Source organism: Larimichthys crocea, unplaced genomic scaffold, assembly GCF_000972845.2.
Source record: "Larimichthys crocea isolate SSNF unplaced genomic scaffold, L_crocea_2.0 scaffold234, whole genome shotgun sequence".
NCBI lineage: Eukaryota > Metazoa > Chordata > Actinopteri > Sciaenidae > Larimichthys > Larimichthys crocea.
The window spans coordinates 32,070-55,639 of NW_020853101.1; the positions used below are offsets into that span (position 1 = coordinate 32,070).

The following is a 23,570-nucleotide window of genomic DNA, read 5'->3' on the forward strand; positions in this document are numbered from 1 at the left end:
AAATATCAAGGCTGTAGCACTTTATATTGTAAATAGAAAATCTGACATAAAAGTATCCTCTTGGAGCAGACAATCTGCTCGGATGCATCACTGAATGTCTGGCTTCTCTGGGAAGGTTCATCACTTCTCTAAGAAACATGCCTGACCTGTCAATCGAGCAGTGTTCATATGAAAAATAACTTCATCATTAAAAGTCACATTATTTTAATCAAACATTTAATCTTCAACAGTGTCACTAAATTACTATACAATTGTCCCTCGCTATAACGCGGTTCACTTTTCACGGACTCGCTGTTTCGTGGATTTTTTTTTTTTTTGTAATTTTGCATGCTTTTTTTTTTTTTTTTTTTACAGCGTACTGTACAGTATGAATGCACATTGTGTTCGGCACCGTCAGAGGAACTGTGAAATACGCATGAGTTACTGGTAATAATTTCTTATGTGTCAAACCTCGTAGATTGATCATTCAAATTAAATTTGTTAAAAAATGTTTGGACTTGAAAACGGGTTTTGATCTTGGGTTTCATTTACTAATACAGTATTGTACTTATTTTTGTTAAATCTGCTAAAGTTTGAACTTTGAGAGTGTTTAAATAAGAGAAATGTGAGAAAATGTTAATGTCTGTCTGAGAAAAGTGTGTGGTTAGGGGTTTTACGGCCTTAAAACATGTAGAATAATTGTAAAAAAAATAAAGCTGATTACTTCGCGGATTCCGTTATTTTTAGAACGTATCCCCCGCGATAAACTAGGGACCACTCTACATCTTTGGTAATCTGATTACATGTGATCCATTAGTACCCAATCCCATGCACGGAGACAGTTGTTGCTCTCTGTACTCATTCTGTTCATCCTGGACGTGTAACGATACACTTCTGAAGCCCCTCCAGTGGAAGTGATGAAGACAATCCACAGATGTTTGGCTTATATGTAAAGTCCAGACGATGTCTGCTGCAGTTACTGCTCAGTACAGATGCCTCCTTTTGTGACTCAGCCCGGCGAGGAAACTCAGAGAGGGAGAACGTGTGCATCAAACACAGACTGTGGATTTTGTTAGTTACGTCTCTTAATGAACATCAGTATGAACGGAATGAATGATTACTGTGTCAGAGGGACTGTGGACATAGTTTAAAGTCAGTTTTAACCCTGCTTACTAATTTTCACTTTTGCCGTGAGGCAAAAACACTCTGTATGTGTGTATGCTGAGAGCTGCTAGCATTTGGGCTTGAGGTTCAGTTTTTCCCTCACATGTGACCAACAAAGAGCTGAGTGGACTTTTATTTTTGTATTTTTGAGGGAAGCTCGGCTGAAGCTTTGTCAGCACAGATGCAGCGGCTGATCTGATTGGTTCGTGGTACCTATCCAGTCATAACTGAAGGCACATTCCATTACCGAGCTGTCTGAAACACAAAACACGTGACGTCTGTTGTTATTATCACTTGGTGTATCAGTGCGTTTTCATACCACAGTTGTGTTTGATGTCATATCTGGACAACAGAGCGTAAAGATATGACATGTCAGGTGTGAGAAGTAATTCACTACTCTGCTGTCCAATATGATGAAGTTCAAACAGGACAGCATCACATTCTTCCCTTCTGTCAACATTTGTTTGACCTTTTATAGGAAAGAAATGCTGAACTTTTTTTTATGAGTCAACCTTTCCAGAGTCAGCCTGAATGTGTTTCAATGACAGCTTACAGCCAGCAGGGGGCAGTGCTGCTCCAGTTTAACAGCACACAGAGAAGAAGCCGTGTGCAAATGTTTCTCAACATAAAGTAACATTTCTGTTTGACTTTGTATCATCTGTAATGCAGGACTGAACTCTGAGATGACTTCATGATTTTATGTGTCATATTGGTACAAATCTTTGACAGTGTGAATGTGCTAAAAATATCCAGTCTAAGTATGGAACTATGGAAACTTAAAGTTGCACAAATAACTTTGTTCTGTGTATGATCAAATACTTTATACAGAATAAAGTTTTACTCTATTCTGTGTATATATATTTATCTACTCTGCTTCTACTCTGTACACAGCACTTCATTGGCTCCCGAAACTTTGGTATTGGAGACAAGTAATGGTTCACACACATACATACACACACACACACTTGCTAGATGCTATTCAGCAATAGCACCGATGGCCTTGATAAGGTGGCTGGATCGATATCACTGCAGTAACAAGCAGACCACTGAGATGTGTGTGTGTGTGTGTGTGTGTGTGTGTGTGTGTGTGTGTGTGTGTGTGTGTGTGTGTGTGTGTATGCATCCTGTGTGTAATCCCATGTTAAGCATGCTGTGTTTATTGAACTCGAGTAAATGCCATTGTTAGTCTAAATGTCAGACAGCTAATCCCCGCTCGGGCTCAGTGAATCCAGCAGCATGATAACATCTGATTATGTGCACTACCAGAACATGTAATATGTGTGTGTGTGTGTGTGTGTGTGTGCTTATGGCTGTATTCAGTGCTCACTCTCTGCTCAAACACACACAGTACAGGTGATAATAACTCTACTCTGCTTTATTGTGAAACTTCTTCATTAGTGGCTAAAATGTAGGCTGCCTCATGCAGCGGGTGTTTTTTTACTAACTCTCTGATGTTCCCTAACACTGCTCTAATTGTTTGGATGCCACTAACTAATGCAACATGTCACTGTGCAGTGAAACATAATGTGCACTTCTACTTCTGATTCAGCTGCATGCGTGAGCTGGAGGAAGAGAGATTTATTTGAAAATGTTAAGCAGGTTTGCAAAAGTCAATTTGAATCCATTTAGACTCATCTGAGACTGCAGAGGGTTGAATACATTCACCATCTTTCCACACTGAAGTTATTGTATGGAGTCACAAGCAGCATAATCACACAGAAATTTGGATAGAAAGCCAGTCTGATCTCACTGCTTCATTTCATTCAATTGTCTTTTATTGGATGCATCTATGAATACCTAAACATTTTCAAGCGTAGACCACAACAGTAAACAGTGAACACACCTGGGTTGGCTCACCTGCTGCTTTAAAAACAGAATGATGCATCAAAAATGCAAATATGTTTTTAGGGCTTTTTATAAAAATGCTGCTGTTCCTTGGCTTGAGACTGTAGAACCCTGCTGTATGTGAATTGCACTTGTTTTACTTAATAGTTAATATGTGTGTTGCACCGTGACCTTTGTTCTATGGAAGTGTTCAGTCATTGGTTTGTTTGCTTGATTGACAGCTGCAGGAGGAGGTGGATGGTCTGGCAGACCGGGTGGAGCTGGCCAACAATGCCTTGAAGGGAGACTGGTCCCGCTGGCAGGACAGCATGAGAACTGACCTCAAGTCAGCCTTTATGTCTACCGCCGAGAAGAACATGGAGTACTACGAGAAGGTGAGTTCCAGATTCTGATTTCAGTAGTAAAGGTCCTCTGGGGAGGGGAACACCAGGGCCACCAGTAACAGGCAGTAACAGTTGGACTCCCAAGTCATTTATGTTGGTATTTACGAGCAGTTTGATTTCAGTCATCGAGGACACAAACTCAAACAGCTGGAGAGTTGGCAACTTTCTTCCACATTTTTTTCCCTGTTAAAGGGTTTTTGTGGGCAAGTTTTTCCTCACTCGAACCGAGGGTCTAAGGACAGAGGGTGTCACTCCCTGTACAGATTGTAAAGCCCTCTGAGGCAAATGTACTTTGTGACTTTGGGCTATACAAATAAAATTGATTTGATTGATTTGAACTTCTGTCGTCTGTAATGGCGCCTTCACTCGGGCAATCACCTCATTCTCTTCAGTGTAGCACTACTGACACACCTGAGTCTAACTTTAACTTACTTTAAGTAGAAGTTAGTAAACTAATATGTAATACTTTAAACTGACTTTGATATTTATTGTCATACAGTGTAATGTCAGTAGTTTACAGGGACTGTCAGTCATGCAGGCTGTCCTGAGTTTGTCCAGATAACCATAGAGCGTAAGCTCAGTATTCGAACACCAACAACTGGGTCAAGCTCCAGCTCAAACAGGGGATTTCAATTTGTAGCAAATGGATATCTGAAAGAAATGGATAATGGAGATCCGGGCCAAGACTTCATCTGCATTAACAACTTGATACATGAGCATGAAGAGAATGATGGATTTTGGCTAATCTCTACAAACAGATATCACCATATAAAGACAGATAGAAATCGTGGTCATGGCTTTCAAGTTTGCATTCTGGGCCAATACGTCCAGCCTGTTGCAGGAGTCCATGTGGAGAGCAAAACAAAGACCCACTGTAACATAAGTGGCCAATGCTACTTGGACAAACAGAAACTGGAACGCTTCTGGTGCCAACATCTTGGTTGCTTGTCTACAGATTCATGCATGCATCTGCAGATATCTGTTTATTCTTTGCTGGGTAATCTCTATCTATGTTTGACCGTTAGTCATTTTTAGAATCAGCACAAAATACTGGCCGGGTTCATTTCCTTTTTAGAGGAATCTCAGCAGGAGAGGATTTAACCTGAGAGATTAGGATGGAGATACTAAAGGAGGAGAGTAGGAGAGTGAAACAGAGAAAAAGGGGAATCCAAGAGAGAGAAGTTGCGATGAAGAAGAGACAATCCCAGATCCAGATTAACGAGCAGGCAGCCCAGCAGAGACAGCAGGGAATTAGACATTAAAAAAGAACAACGGAGTCGGTTGGAAGGAGAGAGAGCAATACAGCAGGAGGAGAATGAGACAAGGACGCTCTTACAGTAACAATCATTTACTCTGGTAATAGGTTTTGTTAGTCATGCTGGAGTATAAGCATGCAGTTAGGACAGAGAGATGCTCGGGTGTATTTTGGTCCTGAAGGCTGGAGCTCTGCCAGCAGAGGGTGGTGCCGCTTTACATTTATTTCTCTTCAAACAACTTGCCTGTGGACAGCTCGTCAGATCTTGGATTTTCTGTGGAAGCCGTTGTTGCTTTTCCAACAGTTAAAGGCCTTTTAATAGTGAGCGAATTATCGAAACCACTCATCACACATGTCCTGCTTCCTGTTTAATCAGTAGATTTGAACGTTGTCTGCTTCTCAGCTCTTCTGTTGAAGCGGTCTTGTGGTGACTGTTTTACTTGACAGACTGCAGCTGTTAAGAGGTCCTGCATATCACTGGTAGATGTTTGGCAGCTCCGGAAGCATTTTGCCTTCATTTCAGCATAAAACTAGAAGAGATACAGACAGGAAATAAAGGGTGTAGGAGGAGCACAATAATGCCCATGGTTTCAGGATGACTTAGAAATGAACATATGGCTCTATGTTCACGTCCTTTTGGCTATGCCATGTAAAACATACTGTGAAAGAGCAACATAAATATCAGTTGATGTTGCTGAAAAGCAGAATTTTATTTCATTCAATCAGCCTTTCTTGTTTCAGTTTCTAGTACTGGTAACACACCAGAAGACTGGGTAGACAATTTTAAACAGTGAGTATAATAATAGGGTGTGTGTGTGTGTGTGTGTGTGTGTGTGTGTGTCTTTGTCATATTTGGGTTTTGTCTCCAGTGCCCTCTCTCTCCTGGCCTCTCCCTGCAGTAGCCCTGACAAAACCACTCATCACCCAGCACATTGGCCCCTGGCAAGCAAATGCAATACAACAAATGAGTACCGGTGTGTGTGTGTGTGTGTGTGTGTGTGTGTGTGTGTGTGTGTGTGTGTGTGTGTGTGTGTGCACGTCTTGTGTGTGTGAAAGAGAGATTTTTAGTAAATATGCTTCCTTTAGGGAACATTATTAGGAATCACTCTATTAATTTTCACTGCTATGCCGATGACACCCAATTATATTTATCGATCAAGCCTGAAAATCCAAGCATGCCTTATAATGCCTACAATGCCAACCTCAGAAACGTCAGAAACTCTCTTTCTAGAGACTTAGTTACTTTAGACGAGATCACCATCTTGGAGTTGTTTTTGATCAGATTTTATTCTTTAATGTCCACATAAAACAAATTTTGAGGACTGCTTTCTTACACTTATGTAACAACGCCAAAACCAGACGCATTGTATCTCAAGAGAGACAAGTTTGTCTCCATGCTAACAAAATAGCTTCTTGTCTGAAGGCTGGTTGGAAGCGCACAGATCAATCACCCTCTGGACGTATGTTCAATGACCAGGATATGAGGTGTCTGCACTGCCAAGTCAGTACATCTGCTTGACACAGCACAGCCACTCACTTGTCTTTTTAGCTCCGTGTTCTCTCTATTTATTAAGCAGCAGTGACCTCTGTAAGAGAACTGCAGTCAGTGGGAAAAGACAGAAACTCCATTACAATAACTCATGTACAGTTTGATATATAAGTTATGTTCTCTCCCTGTTTCGGCACTGCCTTTATCGTCCACTGAAATTAAAATGCTGGACATGTGGGCATGTATCTTGTCTAGCACCATAGCTTGTTTGACACGCTATCAAACACCCACTGAGGTTAAAAGTGCACTGCTAATGCTAACATTGGTTTGCCAGCTCAGTTGTAGCACACTGAGCCAACAAAACATTACATGTCTGTATGAATGTGTGTAAATCAGGGCAGTGCTAAAATAGAGCATGTCTGCTCAGCTCATGTTGTAAGGCCAAATATTGTGGTGAAGCATAAAATTGGTACATGGAGGATGATTTCCTGAGTTTTCTAAAGCAGGGTTATTATACCAGATTAACACATCAAATAGACTTTTCTTTGATGAGAGGTCGGCTATTTCCAGCGAGAGAATCCTTTACTGCGGTATCACACTGATACGAGTAACCTAAAATCAATGTTGTTTCGCCCTGTTTTTGGTGAGAACATCTTGTCTGAGAGTTCACATTTCAAGACAGTGTTTAGACAGGATTTAGTTCTGTGTGGTTGGTAGGATGATTTTAATATTGCATATTCACTGACTTCAATCCCATCCAGAGCATGTGTGTTTATGATTCTTCCGACCCCTTCCCCCAGTATTAATTACATCCCCAAATACCTGCTGGTTTTTGGCACACTTGTCAGTCCTCTGAGAATTCATTCCATCTGTATAATACCCAGTTGTTTCCAAATGTATTCAGGAGCTTTGCATATGAAAAGCAGCAGTTCCTGTTATTGACTTTTACAAATTTATACTCCATTTGCGCAGTGTCGGCTGTAATAAAAGAAAATGTATAAAGATTGTTGATAACCTAATGGATATACATTTTCACTGACATACAGTCTTCTTTGAAATCATATATTGTGATGGAAAAATACAAAATTCTTTAGAGCTAAAAGGTTTCATTTTATATCACATTGTTGGTTTATAGTGTATCCTTACACTTTCTGAAAATAAAGATTAAAAACAAGGTGTATTTTCTAATCTAGTGACTCTTTCATTGTAATATTGGATTTACAATGTTTTTGCTGGGTCAGAACCTTCCCGATACCTTCATGGTTTACATCCATGTTAGCTTGCTTGCAGTCCTCATGCCTGTCTTCATCAGTCCATTACCATGTTTCTTGGTACACTACCACTACAAACAGGGGATCCATAGAATAGCAGGTAAATTTATTTTTATTTTTTTTTCCACCCAGCTATCTAGCTATTTATTTCATTAGTCGGAAATTCATTGTTGGCCACCAATCTCTAGACAAAAACAGCACCACCAGCAGCACCCACAGCAAACATCAGCAGCATTGACTCACCCACCACACATCGCCACAGTTCTCCACATATTATAAGACATCAAGGCCTACCTAACGCGGCATTGGCATGTTTGTTTGGAAGTGGAAGAAGATGAACTTGAAAGGCCTGTTGAACCTGTCATAGGTCCAGTTGTTCATGCATTCAAGGCGATGTGTGTTGGAACCGAGCAGTGGTAGATGTGGAAGAAGTCATGGAGCCTGTGCTTTGGGTTAAAGAGCGAATCAGCAGCAAAACCTGGCAGTAATCAGTAGTGTGCTGAGTAATATGATGTCTGCTTACCATGGAGCATGGTCAAAATGAATGTTCCTTCTGTCCAAATAAGGCTTTATTTTGTTTTTATTAAAGCAGTCAAACTGATTTTTATCTCACTGACTTATATGGAAGAACTGATAAGTTGAACTGTACACAGCAAACCATTTGTAATGAATTTGAAATGCATTAAACCGGTTTACATTATCTTGACATAGCACACAGTGAGCAAATAATTCTACTGAAAGTGATTCCAAAGGATGACATCACTCTTTGCTATGTGCTGATATTGTTATTCAGGTGCAGATGTGGGCCAGTGTAGCCACGGGGCCTGTAAATGATTTATTAGAGTCGAGCACAGGGAGACGGCCTATGAGAATCTAATAAGACACCTGCACCTGGGAGGGTTTTATACCACCTATGTGGGGTGTGGAGGAAGACTAGGGAATGTGGGGGGATGAATGATGGTGGATTGAGGAAAATGGACTGAGGAGAGGAGGCATAAAAGAGCACAAAGAAGGTATAGTGGGTCAGTGTTGGGAAGGTTGGGGGAAACTTGGGAGGGAGAAAGCGCCTCAAAGATACAAGGAGCAAGGGGTGGGGGTGGGGTTTGAAGTGTTTGAACATAGATGGTATGAAAACTGATGAAGTCACACAGTGAAGTCCATCAAAGTCATACGTTCACTTGTTCCAGTTTTCCAAATGAGGGAATTTAGACATTTCCCCAGATTTCCAGTCACTATTCTTTGCACCATTTATTGACAAAATAAACATTGCTGGATAATCAAAACTGTTACTTGAAGCGCTTCTATGAGTAAGGCAATTTTGTCATGGCATCTTGACGGTTTAAAGACAGTTTTCAGTGCTTGACCACCACTGAGTCATCACTTTAACTTGTCCTTCTGACATTTATTCCCATATGACATGCATGAACCATTAACACAGACTGACAGAGGACCAGCCAGGGGAGGGTGTGAAGGGCATGGCAGGACAAACTTACCCTTACCTTACATGACCATTTTTATTTTTTGCTGTTGCTGCTTTGGCTCTGGACTCAATCAATTCTAAATATTTTAGTGCAAATAACAGCTGAAATAAGTGCCCTTTTTTAAACACAGGCGATACATGGCAGATTCACATCACAAACAAATTAACTTAAAGGATATAAACAAAAAACTTAAACCTGTTCAATGTCCTTGTTGCGCGTGAGAAAAACCAGCATATTTACTTTTTGAGGTTTGAGAGAGGATCGGAGTGGAGTTACAATATTTCCAGCGGCACTGAAAACTCTCTCTGATGGTGCACTTGTTGCGCAGATGCACATGTATTTTCGGGCGACTTTGGAGAGGAGAGGGAATCTACTCTGGTTGTCGCACCACCATGCGAGCGGGTCTGCACTGGAGTCGATGGGATCCTCCTGGAGATAGCGTGTGAGTTTGGTGTCGGCTCGAACTCTCTTGGGTATGGCTGCAAAGGTGATTGTTTGTGGCTTCAGCAGGTCTCCCAGGGTTTTTCTTTTAGCCACTGATGGCATCACTGTTTGCGCTGATGACTGCTGTACAGTAGCTGACGCACTGGCACTGCTTCCCCCGTCTTCTTCCACATCTAATATCTCCTCAATTAGCGCTCCCCTTGCCTCCTCCGTGTCTTCATCAAAATTCCTGCCCCAGTATCGAGGATCCAGCAAGCAGGCTTTTGCCAAAAGTTTCTGTAAGGCAGCTGATCTGTATTTCTCCTCCAAAACACTGCACATCTTGCACTTGATGTCTGAAATAAGAGTGGTGTCCTCATGTGATGGTTTTAAAACATCCTCACTGAGGAGTTTCAGGACGGGTTTGATGGATGAGACGGTGACATAAGTCTCACCAGAGAGCAGATCAGTAAATCCAGCGGCTGGCTTTAATGCTGAATTTATTGATTCCAAAACAGCAATGTCTTGCCAGCTGGGAATGAGATGCTAATGACGCCGATCATTCACCAGCACTCTTTTTATGGCTGTAGTTTGCTTTTCGTTTTAGTGTATTTTTCCTCAACAAAAAACATTTGAATCATCTCAGAAATGATTCGAGCAACTTTTAACTCAACTACATTATTGATTGTATATGTTTGATTTTATATGTTTGCATAATGAAAAAAAGAAACGGCTTATTATATTATATTAATAGGCTAACTTTACCATTATGAGTCCGTGCTGAGGGATTTGGAGCTCCACTTGCGCTTTCGCCAGATCTCTCCTCTTCAGCCAGCTCTGCGAGAACGCACCCACCAGTGAGTGACAGAGGCCCATTGCTCGGGTTGTGCGGTCTTTGAAACTTGCCATTGCATTTGTCACTGCAAATTATGTCTGAAGCAGTTCAGCCACATCAAGTCCATTTTTTTCACTGCTACGACAATGTTTGCCCCGTTGTCGGTGGTTATGCATGCCAACTTTTTCTCATCCAGCGACCACTCCTCAAATGCACTGTGGAGAGCCTCTGCAATATTGTCGGATGTATGATTCTGTGGCATGAACACCGTTTTGAGGCAGCGGGATTTTAGAGTCCAGACTATGGTCAGATAATGTACCGTTAGACTCATGTACGGTGTCATATTAACACTTGACCACATGTCAGTGGTGGCAGAAAAATAGTCCACGTCTTTGAGCTCACTCTGAACAGATGCTCTGGCTGCACAGTACATTTTCGGGACAGCAGTCTCTGAAAAGCAGGATGGTAGCTTGCTAGGTGAGACCTTAAATTTGATGTGTTTCCTTGCTTTATTTGAATTTTTTTTTAGGCAGATTTGACAAATTGCCTCATCTAAGTTAGCTGGTTCCCCCTTTTCATTTGGCTGAAAGCCAAAATGCTCCCAAAGGGGTGAAGTTACATTTGACTTTGGAACAAGCGCAGCTGCCATCTCTCCTGCTCTCACTGTAACGTGTCTGGTTACCTTGGTTACGCGGTGTCTAGCACAAATTCCATTTGGGCCTTCTTGTAAATTCAGCAAATTCTGAATATTAAAGTATTCACAATAATACACATGGTCTTTGCAAATGAGCATAATGTACATGTTTATTTTTATATAGGGCAGGGAAGTGAAATCTGATCACAAGTAGTGACCTGAGGCGCATACATAGAAGCATTTTAATGCCAGGTGTGAAGTGACATAGCTGTCCACTTGTTCTCAGGTCACCCAAAATGCATGGTAATACCAAGTCTAAGCAGGGCATTTGATCAGATCACTCTGACAACGGCTTCTGCCACACCTGACATCTGAAATCTGGTACCAGTTCAGAGAGACTTCATCGCTGTCAGGTGTAACTAACTAAGCATATTTAAGCTTTGGGTACTGACTGAAAGAATGAGGCTGGATGAAAATGGACGAGATTAGTTTCTAAATGAGGCTGCATAGACTTACCCTCAGGGAGATGATGAGGACCTTGGACATCTGTTGAATGAAGGCCATTGAGGTGGTTCATCAGGAACGGATCAGGATGATCCACAGTTGGGGAACTTGAACAGGTATGCCCAGAGCATACGTCTGGACTTCCCCTTCCTGGATGGAAGCTCTCACATGGATATACCATGTTTTAGAGAAGACAAAGGGGCCTTTTTGTACAGGATACAAGAATCCTTCTTGCAGGATACAGTAGAGAAGTATTTAAGGAGCAAAGTGGGATGTGTGAACTGTATGAACAGTGAATGTGCCTAAATGCTATTTCAGATTAGCATTTAGTGCTGCTCTGACCTTAGAGTAACTTTAGCCCATAACATATCCACACACATATACTAACCGTCTTCTTATAAGTGTTATATTAATGAAAAACCATAATGACATGGCCAGAGACAGAGAGGACGGTCGATGATAAAAGTGAGATGGTGTTTTAGAAGGACCAAGCTGAACATAAGAATGAGACTGTGTTCACTCTGAGACACTACGCTGAACTCAAGTGCTGCTATAGCATCGTAGTATGGACAAGAAACTAGAGCCTAATAGTAAATAAAATTCATGAATGTTTTATTTTTTTGTTAAGCAAAATTTAACTTTGATTGATCAACAGAAAATTTGACTATCATTTAATTGTTTAAGTAATTTTTCACTAACAAGGACCACGCCCGTACAGATGGAGTTTGAACATGTTTATTACAAGTGACGTTCGGGAAGCGTGGGTGGTAAGCTGTGGGAGGGTTTAGGGAAAGAGAGGGTGAGAGGGTTCGAGGGATGAAGGGATGGGGGTCGGAGGATGAGGGATGAAGGGAGGGAGGAAGGGGTGAGGGGAGGGAAGGCGAGGGGGATGAGGGATGAAGGGAAGGAGGGATGAGGCGGGACCATCGGCAGAGTGGTCCCGTGGTTGACCGGAGGGATCCTGGAAGGAACCTGGGGGATGGAGACTCTGAGTGGGGGAACCGTCTCTCTGCGACTCTAGGATTAGAGCCCCAAGAGAAAACTTCATGCGGAGAGAAGCGCGTGTGCATTTCGAATGTCGTTCAGGTCATCACGGACATAGGCTAGGTACGCGGTCGAGGCCCAGTGGCCAAGTATTTTGGTGATATTGTCGGGTATGCCCCGTCCGGAAGCGGTGGAGGCTGCTCCAATGCGGAAGGAGTGCCCCGAGTACGGCTCCGGGGGAATGCCGGATCGGAGCAGGATCTGGCGGAAGTGGCGTTGGAACCAGGAGCGCGCGGCTACTCTGCCGGTCTCTGAAATGAATGGAGGGTCTAGGGGGGAAGCTTGGCAGGCTAGGCGGGAGTTGATGTAATTGAGAACGGGTTCGTGAGGGCTCAAGGGCGAACTCGGTCGAAAGAGGTAGACTGGTTGAGGTTAGAATAGAAAGGCTAGGATTGAAAGAAGAGGGAAGGATGATGGGATGCATGTGCACGGGAAAAGAGTGGAGCTTGAGGGACAGTAGAGGAGGAGTGGGAGGCGGGAACCGAGAGTGTGCGGCTCGATACAACCTGGCCCTGGGTAAGGGCTGAATGAGAGGGCTGAGCCGAAGACGGTGGCGTGACGTCATCGTCGTGGCTACGGCGACAGCGACCCGGAAGTGGTGTTTGGCTCGTGGAGTTGTGTAGAAAGTTTCGAAGATGACGGAAAAGTGTGGCCTTTCTGTCGGAGTGGTGGAAGGGGATGTTATGATGAGTGAGAGACCGTTTCAGGCTGGCGACTGTCCAGTCGGCTATGCCTGTGTCTGGAGGGCGCACGGCGTGTTGCCCGGGTGAAATCGCCTCGGGGCGGTTCCGCCGGTCGCCGGCGCGTCTGGATCGGGAGCGGGTTGGAGAGGAGCGTCTGGAGTCGCCGGGTTCTCCCCCTGGGCCTGTGAGGTGGAGAAGGCCCGATGGCGTTGGAGCTGTCCGAGATGGATGATCTCAGACGCCGGCGGATCTGGACGACGGAGCGCGGCCGTGGTGGCTGCCCGGCGGGGATTACCGGCGACGGAGATGTTTCGGACACTTCGGGAGTGTTGGATATCTCTTCGAGCAGGTCGCTGTCGGAAGCATTAAGGGCGAGTGTTTCTTCCATGATGCGGATGTGACAGCAGCGCCAAAGAAGGAGTGGAAGGAAGAGGGAGTGCTTAAGTACATGGAGAACGGAAATTGAACGAGTACGAGGCGTGGCCCTTATTCCCGAACCCGGTTTATAAAACCCCATGTCAAGAAGAATCAGGGATCTACTGTATAACCAAGATATGCAGTGCTGGCAGATTCAATCCTGATAAACTCACATAGAAAACAGTCAGCCCACGTATTGATGCATGTCACACATTGCCACTGCGTGTTGCTCTTCAGACACTTCATGCATTAGATACTTTGCAATAATACCTGATATACTGATATAAATGGTAAAGCAGGCATTGTTGCCATTAAACATGGCAAAGAGAGTCACTGAGTGGTACACTTACTGTACTGTACTCTACATACTGTGGGGGTGCTGACCTTCAGTTCATGTGTGGATGTGACAAAGCTCCTGCTCAGTTTGATAACTTTTATCTGTAATATCAGGAATAATACAGTGCACTGCTGTAATGTGTGATTATACACTGTCTGGTGGAAATAGCACCTACAGTAATATTGTAATCGCAGTGGTCAGATTGCTGTGTGGGTGTAGCAGTGAACATGTGTACATATTTGCAATTCTATTAGCAGGTCTACGTGCAGTTTTTATCACAGTTGTTCCTTTTGCACAGTCTGCATATTGTTTGAAGACAGTGAAGTGACAGCCCATCAGTAACATCAGAAATATTCAAGCCAACACTTCACAATAACCAGCAGAGCCTGTCAGGCAAACACTCAGCCCACTCGCTTTAAAATGTCCATTCATTTAAATCACAAAGCTGCTGGTAATGATCTGTTGATTTAATTTATGGTGAGCGCTTGTCAGGTTCTTCTCGTGTTAGACTGTACGGATCAGGAAGTGGTGGGATCAGAGGAAGACCATTTAACACCGTGCATATTTTCATGCATCAAATTCAGACAAAAGCAGTTTGACCAGGACAGAGCGAGAATTTAATCATGGATTAAAAACTGAGATGTGGCTTAACTGTTGACATTGCCTCACCCAGTCCTCTCTACAGCTATGAATAATTAATTATTACAAGAGAGAAGAGTAAAAATATATGCATTGTTGAAGATGTGTGAAGTTAAGCATCCCCTGATGATATAGAAGGATGTGCTATGTGCTCGGGCTGAGCCCCCGGCAACGCTGGCTCAGTTTCAATATGTTATAATTTATGAGAAATAATTAGCTATAAACTGCAGCTTTCTTTACATAGAATATGTGAGTGATGGCTCAGGAAACCAAATTTCAGGTTATTGACTAAAGCTCATAGCCTCCAAATCCAACAGTTATTGAAGATGCAGTGATCATCATTCAGATGCAGGTTTGTGATGAGCTGAGTGTTCTGCCCTCACCGTGAATGGCAAAGGCAGAGCCTTGCAAGCATTGCCATGGTTACCTCATAGCAACAGGGACTGGAACTGATATAAAGGATGTTGCTTATATTTCAGGTCAACAAATATTTAATATTTTTCCACTGTCTGCTTGGACTAGTTGTTGAAGGGCAGTGTTGGTACTTTGGAACTGAATGTGCCAACAGCTTTGCCAGTATATTGCAGAATGAGCTATTAGACTTTCGACAAGTATCTCTTAGAACTCCATCATAGCACACAGTGTAACACAAACATGTATCATTCATCACACTGTAAGGATGAAAAAGATTTAGGTGTAACGTTTCTATCCTCATAACTGAAGCCTGACATCAGGTTTCTCATTTACCTCGTGTCGCTACAGTAGATACACACACTGGTTAACAGCAGTAATACTAAACACTCCACAAGGTAACTATTTTAAAAGAAAAACCCAGAATACATGAGTGCTAGTCAGATCATTGACCTTGTCTGAACCACCTCCCACACATCTTTCCAAAGGCAGTGTAGGGAGGGCTTCACCCAACAGTGTTTGCAACTGTGTGGAAGTATAGACGGGGTTAAAAATTCTCACTCTTCATGGAACTACTTCTCATGTAAACAACTAAGTGCAACTTCATAAATGCCTTTAAGGAGAGTTTGTCTTGAGCGTGTTCCATTTCCCTGTTTGTATGATTCATTGCATCAAGACAAGATGCAGGTGTACAAGAGCTCCGTTAAATGGACAGGAAATCCATCTGTACATGGTCGGCATTGATTTAAAGTCAAATTGAGTCTGCTTCACTGTGTGTGTGTGTGTGTGTGTGTGTGTGTGTGTGCGTGTGCGCGTGCGCGTGTGAGAGAGAGAGAGGTAGGTTGCAGTTTGTTCCTCTGCCATCTGTGTATGTTTGTCCTGATTCTCTGTGTTTACCTGTTCAGCACCGGTGGAGTCTGGGGGATAGCTGTGGGCTGATCAGACCGCTGCTTTCCTAATGAACCCTGTAATTAGAGCTTTAGCTTTAGCCCTGGGTCTGTGTGTCATCATGCATCAGGGCCATATGACTTGTTTGCACTCTTGCTCTTTTATAGGATACTTCCACTTTATTACAACTTGTTTACAACATATCCCTCAGGTATGATTATGTTGTACTAATCAAAGTAATTGATATATCTAGATCTGAAAACAGAAGCAGAAGAAACAGTCAGGTGATCTGGCCAGTTAACCTCAGCCATGTTCCGACCATGCAATCAGCATTTTAAACATTTCTAGGCCTTTATGGACGATGACCTCCTATTATGATAGTCAGCCATAGAAGACATTGTTTTTAAAACACTAAAGACAATGATGCTAATAATCCCTTTATTGACAGACAACTATTGTTACAAACTGTTTACAATGGACAACTTGGGTAATAAACTTGCCCTTGACCTCTGTTTCCCAAACCTGCCTGTTCATGATCCTGTCCTGCTGATCATCTTTTTAGTGATGTCATCACATTCCAAGATCTCAGCAGTTACTTTGGGCAACTGGTTTCTGGCAGCTTCTTCTTTTTATAGCTACAGCTAAATAACATAGGAAGTGCTGAGATCTCAGATTATGGCTTTATTGCTAAAAAATTATCCAAATGGGCAACGAGCCCATCTGACTGCTCGTTTTTCTTGCCAAGCACGTTTTTTATATGATGATTTATCAAATCAAAAATCAAATCAATTTTATTTGTATAGCCCAAAGTCACAAAGTACATTTGCCTCAGAGGGCTTTACAATCTGTACAGGGAGTAACACCCTCTGTCCTTAGACCCTCGGTTCGAGTGAGGAAAAACTTGCCCACAAAAAACCTTTAACAGGGAAAAAAGGTGGAAGAAACCTCAGGAAGAGCCACAGAGGAGGGATCCCTCTCCCAGGACGGACAAACGTGCAATAGATGTCACGTGTACAGAACAAATCAACACAAACATACTGTACAATTACAATGAATGATAAAATGACAATGAATCACAATGAATTATAAAATTATTACAGTAGCAGATATGGTAGCAATAATGACAGCAATAATATGTGTAGTGAACGTCGTGCACTACACACAAGACACAAGTCTTAAGTCTACTCTTAAAAGTGTTGACCGTGTCTGCCTCCCGAACCCAGAAAGGTAGTTTGTTCCACAGAAGAGGAGCCTGATAGCTAAAAGCTCTGGCTCCCTATCTACTTTTGGAGACTATAGGAACCACAAGGAACCCAGCGTCCTGAGAGCGCAGTGTTCTAGAGGGGTAGTAAGGTATTATGAGCTCTTTTAGATATGATGGTGCCTGACCATGAAGAGATTTGTAAGTAAGGAGAAGAATTTTAAATTCTATTCTAGATTTAATAGGTAGCCAATGCAAGGAAGCCAAAATGGGAGAGATGTGATCTCTGATCTTGGTTCCTGTCAGAACACGTGCAGCAGCATTCTGAATTTATATGAGAGGTTTGCCATTGTCACAGTTGAAGTTTAGAATGTGTCATCAAACATATTTTACAGGAAGAGAAATGAGAGAGATTTAAACATACTCAAACATTTGACCAAGGCATAGAAAATGACTGCAGGGACACAGAGTGTGAATGTGTCTTTGATCCCAGAGAGCTGAAAGAAATCCAGAATCCAACTCCAGTACAACACTGTGAATTCTTCCTGTGTGTAAACTAGAATTGAATCAGTCCTGTTTCTCTCCACACTTTCTGGTTTTGTCAGACGAATGTGCTACAGTTTCCTTGTTTATTGGCTTTCTCGGGACTCTTTCTTAAACAAGGCTGCTCAGAGTCGACAGCCTGTTAAATCCCATCTCCTTGGAAAGATTTAGCGTTCCACTGGAACATCTGAATCTGCTTTTTTACAAACACTCTTGGTGTTATATATGCCTCTGTGTTCTATGTTGTGCACTGAAAACTAAAGCAAAGAAGTGTTCATAATGCTGCTCTGATTAGCTATTCATTCTGTAAAGTTTGTCTTAAAAACAAAAAGGATGTGCACATTTTGGAGAAGATGTTTTGAAATCTCTGGCCTTGCAGGAAGTGCTATGCAAACAAATGTCCTCTTATTTTTGTTTGTGTCCACAATTTATTATTTTTTGTAAGTACCCATTTGATTTCTGGGATGCACCAATGTTTTCTGATTCTTCTCTTTGCTAAGTGAAAATTCAAGTTCAAGTGGTTGAGAGTGGACACAGAGAATATATATATATATATATATATATATATATATATATAGAGTACCCCATTGACGCACAACCCAGACATCAGTACCCTCAGGAAGATGAAGAGGTCCAGGAACAGATGGGTGTGGAGATAGCGCCGAGCAGAAGCACACTCGCTAGGGCCGGGATGGGGTGGGGCCACCAGCGGCGCTCAGGCGGGGGTTTCATGCGGGCGTAATCCTGGAGGGCTGGTCCCGGGGCTGCCGGTGGAAGTCAGTAATGAGCTGAGGGTCAAGGATGGAAGCGGGCGGGAGACCCCAGACCATCCTCGAGCTGACAATGGACCATAGTCCCTCCAACTTCAACCAGATACTGGAGTGCCCCCCCCACAGGCGACGAGGCGGAAACCGCGAACCGGGGTAGGAGGGGCGCCATTGAAAAGGCGAGGTGGCGGAGGAGTCCGGGGTAGCAGGAATCAAGGGACTCTCCCAGAAAAGGCTTGATTTTTTGAGACATGGAATGTGGGGTGTAACTCGCATTGGACCTGGGAAGCTTGAGGCGGACTGCAGCGGGTTGATGAACCTTCTGAATTTCGTAGGGGCCGATGAACGTGGGTGCAGTTTTCTTCGAGTCGCCCGGAGTGGTAGGTCCCCGGGTTGACACCACACCTTCTGTCCCACTTATAAGCAGGAGCCGAGGTGCGGCGACGATTGCCAGGATGTGTGTAACGGCCCACCGACCGAGGAGAGTGGATCTGGCCTGGGACAGGTGAGGCGACACCGGCGGATGAAAGCCTGTACAGAGGGGCAAGAAACCTCCCTCTCCTGGGCGGGAAATAGGGGTGGCTGTATCCATAAGCACACTGAAAAGGGGAGAGACCAGTGGGAGGAGCTGAGGAGTGTGTTATGGGCATATCTACCAGAGCAACTGCTGCGGACCCAGGAGGGGGGTGACCTGGAGACCATACACCCGGAGAGCACCCATCTCCTGGTTGTTTCCGCTCCGTCCTGGCCGTTAGATGAGGAGTGAACCCGGATGACAGGCTGCCGGGTGGCCCCGATGAGAGAGCAGAACCTCTCCAAAAACCGAGGAGAACTGCGGCCCTCGGTCAGAGACCACATTGACGGAAGACCATGGAGCCGGAATATGTGCTGGAGGACCAGTTCAGCAGTCTCTTTGGCTGAAGGGAGCTGGGCAGGGGAATGAAGTGGGCCATCTTGCTAAACCGGTCTACCACGGTAAGGATAGTGGTGTGTCCTAGAGATGGTGGTAGACGTCACAAAGTCCAGAGATATGTGGGACCAGGGACGATGGGGAACGGAAGCGGGAGCAGGTGACCAGCAGGACCTGGTGGGAGGATTTGTTCCGGTTGCAGACAGGGCAGGCCTTGACAAACCCCTGGGTGCCAGGTCCAGGGAGTCCCACCAAGAACGCTCTGAAGAACCTCCTTGGTCTCTGGATCCCTGGATGGCAGGTGAGGTGCGTGTTGTGGGCCCACTGGAGCACCTCAGAACGGAGGTGGGCCGGGACGAAGAGCCGGTTGGGAGGACAGCGCTGGGACCTGGTTGCTCCTCCAGCGCCGTCCTAACTCTCTCCTCAATCCCCCATGTAATGGCGGCGGCCAGGCAGAGGGGGCGTTTCCTGAGGGACAGTTCAGAGGTCGGACTCACCAGTACATCCCTCGCTACTGGTGAGACCTGGCTTTTTGCTGGACACCTGGAGATGAAGTGTCCGTCTTGTCCACAGTACAGACATAGTTGTGTCTTTGACGACGCTGGCGTTCCTCTGGTGACAGAGTGGTTCTGCCAACCTGCATAGGTTCTGAATCTCCCCTCTGAGGTTCAGGCCGGGAAGAAGGATACCTCCAGTACTGACGGAACTGGGAAGGAAGAGGATGCCCAAACCGTCCTCGCTGTCTCTCTCCCCGCCTGGCCTGGATGCGTCGGTCCACCCGCCGTGGGTGGTTCGATGAGCTCATCCAAAGTGGCAGGAGATCATATGACACCAGCTCGTCCTTAACATACTCCTCAACCCCTGTAGGTAGGCGTCGCACTGGGCCTCGGTGTTCCATTTACTCTGGCGAGCCCTGGTGCGAAAGTCAATAGAGTAGTCAGCCACGGAGCGGTCCCCCTGGTGGAGGTTCAGGAGACCGCCCATAGCATCTGGACCCTGGGAATGTGGGCCAAAAACCTTCCGGAGCTCAGCAGCGAAGTCTCGAGGAGCTGCAAGCAGGAGTTTGACGTTCCCATTGAGCGGTTTCCCCACAGGCGGGCCTCCCTGTGAGGTGATTAATGGTGAACGCCACTTTGGGCTCCTCAGACGCGAATGTGTGTGGCTGCAGGGCGAACAGGATTGAGCAGTTCGTAATAACGGATTACAGACCTCTGGGTTCCCCGCATAACGTCCGGAGCCCCAACTCGGGGTTCAGAAACTGGACCAGGTGGCGTTGGTTGGAGTACGGCACAGGCGCTGTTGCAGGTAGGTTCGGACCATATTCTGTGAGAGCACCAGTGAGCTGCTGGATCTGTGAAGCTAATGGCCGCTAATGTCTGCCTCCTGGTTAGCGGCAGCCTGTTGTTAAGTGACAGTAGCCTGGAGTACCCTCGGCTGCGGTGGAAGCAAGCAATGCCTCGTGTTGCTGGAGAATGTTCTCCACCCTCTCCAGGCGTAGCTCTGGCGAAGCGGTGTGTGCTGGGTCCATGCTGTGGCCAGATTGTACTGAAACGGGCTTGTGTAGGACCCAAATGCAGCACAACAGCAAGGGATACTTAGTAAAGTTCTTTATTGAGGAACTCACAGCAGGCGATATGGCAGGTGAAGAAGAGGAATAAGTCCTGAGTCAATCGGAGAGTCTGTGGCGACGAACTGGAGCAGGGGGACAGACTGCCCGGGGAAACCTCCAAACAGCCAGGGAAACAGGCAGACAGACACCAGAAACACTGAGGCAGAACTCGTGGTCGGGGACGAAAAGCTGAGGTGATTACCAGGGCAGAGACAGACGAGCAGGTCAAAGGCAGGCAGGGTCGGCAACGGGAGATCAGTCCGGACAAAAGTGCTGGAAAGACTTGCGTGACGCGAAGAACAATCTGGCAAAGAGTGTCTGGAGGTAGGTGCTTAAATACAGGGTTGATTACTGATGAGGAGCAGGTGTGGGAGGCGGGAGAACCATGGTGACTGATGGAGGCGGGGCTGACAGGTGAGTGGAAAGTTACTGGTGCAGGTAAGTGGGAAAAGCAAGCAGGGGACCGGAGTGGATTGTGACAGCATTAATGTTCGAAAAAGGGCGGAAAATGAATAATAACTAGAAAATTCCCGCAGAAATTTTGAGAGTGACGAGTGGGCTGTTGCCGGGGGTCTGTAGTCAAAAAGCACACCTCAAATAGTCATTTTTAACATGTTTTAGACACAGGAGCAATTACCATGTCTTTAATATTTTAGTGGCTTAGTGGCTAATATCCACTAAATCAGCATTAGCCACTAAGCCCCTAAAAATTAAAAACATGGCAATTGCTAACATGCTAATGATAATTGCTAGTGCGTCATGTTAGCAATTACCATGTCTTTAATTTTTAATGTCTAATGTTAATTAGTATATTAGCATTTGCATTAATTTTAGCATTGGCCGCTAATGTTACCAATTAGCATGTCTTTACAGCTAGCGCTAATGCGCTAGCTTCTCTGCTGTCTCTGACACGCTAACAATTAATATTAGCATGTTAGCATTAACATGTATTCTTAGTGAAAATGAGTGGCTAGCTTAACTTGCTAGCAATTAACATTAGCATGTTAGCATTAGCATGTTAGCAATGAGCATGTATTTAATTCTTAGTGGCTAAGAGTAATCAATAAGCATTGGCAGGTTACCGTTACCAGCGTAGCATTACCATGTTAATATTACCATGTATTTAATACTTAATGGCTAATGTTCATTGTTAATGCGCTAGCTGCTCTGCTGTCATTGTCTGTCATTTTAGACAGACAACGCGCTAGCAATTATCATTAGCACGTTAGCTTTAGCATGTTAACAAGCAGCATGTATTTGGTTATTAGTGGCTATGGCTAATTGCTAGCGCTGACGTGCTAGCAAATAGCTTAGCATGTTAGCAGTTGTCATGTAATAAATTCTTAGTGGCTAACATTAATTGCTAGCATTGACCATTTGCAGTAATTTTAGCTTTGGCCGCTAATGTTAGCAGTTAGCATGTCTTTACAGCTAGTGCTAACGCGGTAGCTGCTCTGCTGTCTTTGGCGCACTAACAATTAATATTACCATATTAACATTAGCATGTATTCTTAGTGACTAAAAATTATGGGCTAGCACTGACGTGCTAGCACTTAACATTAGCATGTTAAACATTAGCATGTTGGCAATGAGCATGTATTTAATTCTTAGTGGCTAATAGTAAGTAGTAAGCATTAGCAGGTTACCATTAGCAGTTTAACATTAGCATGTTAGCATTGGCATGTATATAATAGTTAGTGGCTAATGATAATTGTTAACACGCTAGCTGCTCTGCTGTCATTATCATTTCAGACAGACAACGCACTAGCAATTAACATTAGCATGTTTACATTAGCATGTATTCTTAGTGACTGAAAATGAGTGACTAGCATTGACGTGCTAGCAATTAACATTAGCATGTTAACATTAACAGGTATTTAATTCCTAGTGGCTAATACTAATTAGCTTTACCAGGTTAACATTAACATGTTAACAATGATCATGTATTTAATTCTTAGTGGCTAATAGGGATGTAACGATACACTCAACTCACGACTCGATTCAAGTCACGATTTTTTGTTCACGATACGATTTTTTCACGATGTTTTTTAAATCAAAATGAGCTACAGACAAATTATGACCAAATAAAAAATCTTTTATTTGTAGGAAAAAAATCTCTCTTTACAGAAACTCTCAAACAGTTTGTGTTCTTATTAGGGCTGCCAGCAAGCAGTTGATCTGACCATTACCTTTCAGCTGAAGTATGAGCTAACTGAAAATAAAAACAACAAGATGATAGCTCATTTACCCTTTAATGAGAGTCCACGGCCCCGGGAAACGGCGAGGTCCGGGTGCTGTAAACGCAGAGCCGGTCGCGGCGCACCACCTCGGAGGAAATGTGAGGCGCGGCAGTGGAAGCTGCAGCCACAACGTAACCTATTTCTAATTAAAAAAAAGACGAAAAAGAACATATCCTACTTCTCTCTTGCATTCGCCAAATCGCGATTCATTTTTTCTGTCAACAGATGCGAGTCGTCACGCATTTGTAGCGATTTTAATGTGTCACGATGCATCGTTACATCCCTAGTGGCTAATGCTAATTAACATTAGCAGGTTAACATTAACATGTTAACAATGATCATGTATTTAATTCTTAGTGGCTAATGTTAATTAACATTAGCATGTTAACATTAGCATATTAACAAGTAGCATGTATTGATGACAAGTGTCTTGCTGATTGGAGCGGGCATGGCACTGATTCATCGAGGCATGCGGAAAATGCTGGCAGCCGTGCACAGCCCCATAAAGCTGCCGGCAATGATTGAAGCACTGAGCATAGCTGTCGGGAATCTGAATGGGGCCGTGAACCGGAATATGGATAACATCGCAGTGCTGGAACGCAAAGTGGACAACATCAT

At 44.1% G+C, this 23,570-nt stretch overlaps 1 protein-coding gene across 1 annotated transcript in view; it reads left to right on the forward strand.

Moving 5' to 3' along the window:
• The window catches only part of snx7 (sorting nexin 7), a 55,220-nt gene that overhangs the window by 17,996 nt on the left and 13,654 nt on the right, over window positions 1-23,570 (forward strand). The window contains exon 8 of the mRNA XM_019258423.2: window positions 3,210-3,362. Coding sequence (XP_019113968.1) covers window positions 3,210-3,362 — 153 coding nt within the window. The remainder of the gene's footprint in view (window positions 1-3,209; window positions 3,363-23,570) is intronic.